This window comes from Triticum urartu, chromosome 4A (assembly GCF_056163025.1).
Source record: "Triticum urartu cultivar PI428250 chromosome 4A, HENAU_Tu73, whole genome shotgun sequence".
NCBI lineage: Eukaryota > Viridiplantae > Streptophyta > Magnoliopsida > Poales > Poaceae > Triticum > Triticum urartu.
The window spans coordinates 472,559,682-472,566,390 of NC_141876.1; the positions used below are offsets into that span (position 1 = coordinate 472,559,682).

The 6,709-nt window shown below is 47.9% G+C and overlaps 1 protein-coding gene across 1 annotated transcript; it reads left to right on the forward strand.

The window, feature by feature from the left end:
- Positions 1-3,626: 3,626 nt before the first annotated feature.
- LOC125529452 (laccase-10) lies at positions 3,627-6,709 on the forward strand. The gene is made up of 5 exons (XM_087518617.1): positions 3,627-3,805; positions 4,278-4,429; positions 4,889-5,262; positions 5,344-6,306; positions 6,409-6,709. The coding sequence occupies exons 1-5, from the start codon at positions 3,716-3,718 to the stop codon at positions 6,537-6,539; spliced, it is 1,710 nt and encodes a 569-aa protein (XP_087374743.1). The 5' UTR covers positions 3,627-3,715; the 3' UTR covers positions 6,540-6,709.

Genomic DNA, 6,709 nt, shown 5'->3' on the forward strand with positions numbered 1-6,709 from the left:
TAAATACCTTGTTGCAATTTATTTACTTTTATTTTACTTTGCAATTTATCTATCTCCTACTATCAGATTTAATCCTTACAATTAACGAGTACAAGGGGATTGACAGCCCTCTTGCCCGCGTTGGGTGCAAGTATTTACTCTTGTGTGTAGGTATTGTTGATGGTTGTTTGGGTGGATCTCCTATTGGTTCGATAACCTTAGTTCTTTAGTGAGGGAAATACTATCAGCTACTATATTGCTCCACCCTTCCTCTTCGGAGAAAATCTCAACGCAGCTCACAAGTAGCATGGGGCCTGCTGGTCAATGACTCGGAGGGGGACAAAGAGGGCATGGGGGTGTGCTGGGCCGTCCATGCGCGATCGCCTAGCTAGCTGGGCCGTTGTTAGCATTGTTGGTTGGCCCCCTTTTTTCTTTGTTTTTTTCTTTTTCTGTTTTATTCTAAATTCTAATTGATTTAGAATTTGAATTTTCTTTCAAAAACCAACTTGCTCTAAATTCCAAATGGAATAATCCTGACATGGTGAACATTTTATTTGCCCCTTTTGGGCAAATAGCTTCTCCCACCCTATATTTCCTTTTTCTGTTATCAATTCCCTTTGAGATTCAATTTGGTTTAAATCAAATATGCTCTAAATCCAATTTGGAATATTAACAGAAAGTTAAATTTTTATTTGGACTTATGGTAATCATTTCCTGCCAAAATAAATGGAAGGCCCTTTTAAACAATTTCTCTTTTGATTTTTGAATTATTCCACCATCAATCCATTTCAATCATTTTGTGAAAATTTATCAGGGGTCTGAATATCATTTGAGGCTTATTAGGAATACCTTTATCCCAAATAAATAATTCAACTTGTCACCCTATTTTGGGATCCAAAATTATTCCTTATAAATTTTTAGGGTTCATTCTGTTTTTCCTAAATTTCAACTAGGGTTCTAAATGTGGGCTGTGGCCATAGGGTCTTTGACCCTCTGGGTCATCAAACAAGGCAAACATAGTTAATCAACAAGCACATCCTATGCAAGGTTAGATAACTAGAGAGCAAGCAAATGTTATTCTAGAAAATAATTAATTTCCCGTGAAATTTTAAACATGCCAGATTTGGGAAAACCTGGGATGTGATAGTGGCTTCCTTTTGCCATCTTTTTTTTGTTCCTTGGCAGACAAGTTGATTGTTTTCTTGTCTGTTGAGTTCACGGCTTGGAAATCAAGTTGATTTGAGATCATGGTGACGACACGACGCCGCATGGGTTGCACCTTCGAGCGGAAGAGCAGGTCTCCGGAACCTCTCGCCCTTGTGATCCTGCACTAGGAAAGGACGAATTAGATTTTTGGGAAGCACTTCGTGCAACTGCTCTCACCACGGGTCGTCTTCCATCTAAGTCAGACACATGTACAGGCATCTCCGGCGTCCTCTGCTTCACTCGGTCTTCATCAAGTTCGTCGTCAACAACATCGCTCCTGCGGCGACTCGGCTACAAACAGATAGTACGCGTATGGTGATTTGTTCTTGTCTCTAATTATGGTTGTTGTTACATATGCGATGTTGTTGTACATGTTTTCCTGTTCATCTAGTATGCTAAACCGTTGCATGCTCATAATAGTTTTAATCATGATTTATATTCTGCAATTAATCACGAAATTGCGTAAGTCTACAACAAGGCTCGCCAAATGCCAAGCTTTACCTTCCTCTGGGAATCTTGCTCAGCACCACACTCATCTAAGGGGTAGAATTGTCGAAGACGATAGCAATCCGGTGTTTCCAAATCTCCCAGAGCACCGAGCACATAATCGAAAGGAGTTCCTTCCTATGGCGAACCACTGGCCTATGAGAAGTGCACCAAGGCAACAGCTGACCATTCGGACCCGGTGTCCACTCAGCATTACTCCAAGCAGCCAGCACCGTGTGCCAAGCCGATCTGGAGAAGACACAGGCTACTAAGAGGTGGTCAATTGTTTCCTGCAGCTGATCTCAAAGAGGGCATGCCTCCTTACGTGACAGCCCACGCCCAGCGGCAATCGCAATGACAATGTTAGATAGATGGAACACCATTTCCTCGATCTTGAGAGGCTTAAGAGTTCTTTTCTGGAACTACCAAAACAAATACGTGTACTTTGCTCAACTGGACACCGTTGACATGACACCCTACAAAAGAGTTTAAAACTGTCAAGCATACTCCAGAGCTGATTCGAGACGAGAGGATGGTGGACACTTACGCCCCGCGTGTGCAGCTCGAGTCCAAGTAGGATGCCGCGTCACTGTCCCGGAAGCAACCTAGAACCCAATCAAGATGAGGTGCGCGTTCGTCCCGTCGCTTGTCACCCACCAGAAACACTGTGCGAGATCATAGTTTTACTCAAAGCGTTTTCCTTGATGTCGAAGACAGGGTAAAGATGCCCAGGCCAGGCATGTTCAGACAGGAACAAGAGCGTCCAAATTGCAAAAGACATGCATGGCTACAATTAAGCCACACACCATCACAGGCTGCAATGGTGGAATTACAGAGAGAATGGCATTGTCCGGAAGATCCTGGTCGATCTTAACGCCCCCGTGTGGAAGATAAATGTACAAGGTAATAAAAGGTAATACGTTTTTTTACATTTTATTCGAAAGTCCGGTTGAAGCACGTGTGTGTTGGAAGTTGTGGTTATATTGCATCAAATCCAATTTTGACATGATATATTATTTTACTCAACCTAGGGTGGTGAAGTTGAAGTGAAGTGTGTCTACATAGTTTGTCTGACGTTCCAACTGCATAAACTGGGGTGCAAGTAACCCAGTTAGTGCGGTTAGCCGACGTGCAACCAATGCGGTTGATGCTCGACAGGATGTGCAGGTCATTCAGACACCAATCTTAACTGTCTTTGCAATGGAACTTAAACCTCGGTTGCGGCCGTCGTAAAAGGGATGCAACTTATCTCGTTTTAGGTCCCTATATATGCAGCCACGCCGCTGTGCAATCTTTTAGTTGGACCCCATGAAGAACACAACCCTGTAAGTTGAAGTGTTCCAATCCCAGTTTCGTCAGTCACTCCATGCACAGTGATGAAACTCTCGAATGAATCAACCGCCGAGCGAACCAATCATCTCCACATTGTCCTCAACAAGGTCGCTGCTGAACTGACGAGACGACAAGGAGGTCGCAACAAATGCTAGCTGTCAAGGCCGCGTCGGCCTTCCAGAGGAACCGAGCATCAGACCATGACCATAGCTAGGCACGGCAGATTCCAGTCGCAAATTTCGCATCATGAGTCCTGAGGCGTACTCCGATTCAACCAACTGTTCAAAAGCGAGCTCCTGATGTTGGAGAATATCCGTGTGAGTGAGCAGTGCTCCTGTCAAAAAAGGAACAATCCCTTTGCCTGCACTCTAAAACCCCAGCGCGACCCAACTCTTCGTACTGCATCACCAGCAAAAAGCACTGGCAACTCTCATGTCTCGTGTCATCTTCCTCCCGAGCAAGCTTCGCTGATCACGCTTTCGGAAAAAGCTTGGCTGATCTTCAACACCTAACACTTCTCATATTTCCCGTCACCTTGGAAGGAAAAAAAAGGCAAAACATCGTATCTTCACCTAATAAATTGCACCCCCACCTAGCTAGTGGCATCCTCCATATATAACCTGTTCTCTCATATTATGGTACGAGCGCGCGCACCGCTCCTCCCATTTGCGAAACGTCTGCAGTGCAGATCGATCAGAGGGTTGGGACGGCAATGGGGGCACACCGCCTCGCACTGCTCGTGTTCCTTGCCACCTTGCCACAGCTGCTGCTCGCCGGCACGACCAGATACTACACCTTCAATGTGCGTACTGTGTTCATGCATTTTTTTTCTTCCTCCTTGTTTTATTTGCTTATGGAGTTATGCTGCATCTCAGCATCGATGTCAAGCAAGCGCACAGACTAGATTGCACCTCTCAAATGCATGCATGCCATGCATGAGTTGTCCAGTTGAGACCATGCTGCGTGTATATTTGTTCTGGCAGATACTCCCTCCGTCCGCGAATAAGTGTACATCTAGCTTTTCTCCTAAATCAAAGTTTTAAAACTTTGATCAACTTTATAGGAAAAAGTAGCAGCATTTATGGCACTAAAATAGTATCACTAGCTTTGTTTTGAAATGTAATTTCGTAATATACCAATTTGATATCATATATACCACTACTATTTTCTATAAAGTTGGTCAAAATTTTAAAACTTTGACTTAGAACAAAACGTAGAAATACACTTATTCGTAGACGGAGGAACTATGGCCTAATGTGTCGTTTAATTTGCAGGTGACAATGCAGAAGGTGACACGGCTATGCACCACCCGCGCCATCCCGACGGTGAACGGCAAGTTCCCTGGCCCCAAAATCGTCACAAGGGAAGGCGACCGCGTCGTCGTCAAGGTGGTTAACAATGTGAAGCACAACGTTACCATCCACTGGTAAATCTTTGGCGCCTTGCTCAGCTGCTCTTACTTAATTCCATCCGCGATAACCGTACTGCTAGCTACATTTCTATAAACAAAATCATCCTCATCACAGCCACTTTTCTGAAGACGACTCGGTTCTATCTTTCTGCAAAAAATTACTTCACCTCTAGTGTATTCTTTTACTCCCTCTGGTTTTTTTTACTCTGCATATTAGATTTGTGTCGAGTCAAACTTTGCAAAATTTGACCAAATTTATGTTAAAAAATACCAACATCTACAATACCAAACATATACACTATGAAACTACATTTCATAATGAATCTAACAATATTGGTTTGGCATTATGAATATTGATACTTTTTTCTATAAGTTTGATCAAAATAGAGATAGTTTAACTTTGGACAAAACTTATATGCGAACTAAAAAAACCGGAGAAAGTACTATGGGTAACTGGCGTTGATGTGAGCGCAGGCACGGGGTGAGGCAGCTGCGGACGGGGTGGTCGGACGGGCCGGCGTACATCACGCAGTGCCCGATCCAGACGGGGCAGAGCTACGTGTACAACTTCACCATCACCGCGCAGAGGGGCACACTGTTTTGGCACGCCCACGTCTCCTGGATGCGCGCCACGCTCTACGGCCCCATCATCATCCTCCCCAAGTCCGGCGTGCCGTTCCCCTTCCCAAAACCCTACAAGGACGTCCCCGTCGTCTTCGGCGAGTGGTTTAACGCGGATCCCGAGGCCATCATAGCTCAGGCGCTGCAGACTGGTGGAGGCCCAAACGTCTCCGAGGCCTACACCATCAACGGGCTTCCAGGCCCACTCTACAACTGCTCAACCAAAGGTAACACAGAAACAGGCCGAATTCCGCCCATCAATATCCAAAAAGGGCGATTTTTTTAGCTCATGGATTGAACATTTGCAGACACGTTCAAGCTGAAGGTGCAGCCAGGCAAGTTGTATCTGCTCCGGCTGATCAACGCTGCGCTCAACGACGAGCTTTTCTTCTCCATCGCCAACCACACGCTCACCGTCGTCGACGTGGACGCCGCCTACGTGAAGCCGTTCGACACGGACGTGGTCCTCGTGACGCCGGGGCAGACCACCAACGTGCTCCTCCTGGCCAAACCGGACGACGGCTCCCCGGCCGCCACACACCTCATGCTGGCGCGCCCCTACGCCACAGGACGCGTTGGCACCTACGACAACACCACCGTCGCGGCCATCCTCGAGTACGCGCCGGCGGGACACATCAAGAGCCGCCCGCTCCTATGGCCGACGCTGCCGGTGTTCAACGACACGGCGTTCGCCGCCAACTACAGCGCCAAGCTCCGGAGCCTCGCCAGCCCGGACTACCCGGCCAGGGTCCCGGCGCGGGTAGACCGGCCCTTCTTCTTCACCGTGGGACTGGGCACGACCCCGTGCCCGACGTACCAAGGGTGCAACGGGCCTACCAACGACACCATGTTCTCGGCGTCCATGAACAACGTGTCCTTCAACATGCCCACGACGGCGCTCCTGAAGGCGCACTACGACGGCAACACCGCCGGCGTGTACACGTCGGACTTCCCCGCCACGCCGACGGAGCCGTTCAACTACACCGGCACGCCGCCCAACAACACGAACGTGGCCAACGGGACCAAGGTGGTGGTGTTGCCTTACAACACGAGCGTGGAGGTGGTGCTGCAGGACACGAGCATCCAGGGCGCCGAGAGCCACCCGCTGCACCTGCACGGCTTCGACTTCTTTGTCGTGGGGCAAGGCGCCGGCAACTACGACCCGTCCAGCCACCCCGCCGGGTTCAACCTGCTCGACCCCGTGCAGAGGAACACCGTCGGCGTCCCCGCCGGAGGCTGGGTCGCCATCAGGTTCTTCGCTGATAACCCTGGTAAGGTCATACATACTCCACTTGGCAAAACTGCACAAACTGATGAACTGGAAATGGGGTTGCTTGATTAATTCACTCTCTTTTCCTTGCATGCCGGGGCAGGTGTGTGGTTCATGCATTGCCACCTTGAGGTGCACACGAGCTGGGGCCTGAAGATGGCATGGGTGGTGAACGATGGTCCGTTGCCTGACCAGAAGCTGATGCCTCCGCCGTCCGATCTACCCGTCTGTTAGACTCCAGCCGTTAACCTTGACCAAGACTGCTATTCGTTTCTTTCCTTTGGTTTGCATAAACACACACATACGTAAATGCATAAAGGTTAAAAAAGATGTAGTGCTTAATTTCTACCATGTATGTATTTTCCCATTCTCATTCTTTCCAATGTCACGCTCTGTTCTTGTCA

What these genes read in the sequence shown, in the direction of transcription:
- LOC125529452 (XM_087518617.1), top strand. Translation starts at nt 3,716, where the DNA reads ATGGGGGCACACCGCCTCGCACTGCTCGTGTTCCTTGCCACCTTGCCA. An exon ending in CCAGATACTACACCTTCAAT is followed by an intron (nt 3,806 to 4,277) that starts GTGCGTACTGTG and finishes TTTAATTTGCAG; the next exon opens with GTGACAATGCAGAAGGTGAC. An exon ending in CACAACGTTACCATCCACTG is followed by an intron (nt 4,430 to 4,888) that starts GTAAATCTTTGG and finishes ATGTGAGCGCAG; the next exon opens with GCACGGGGTGAGGCAGCTGC.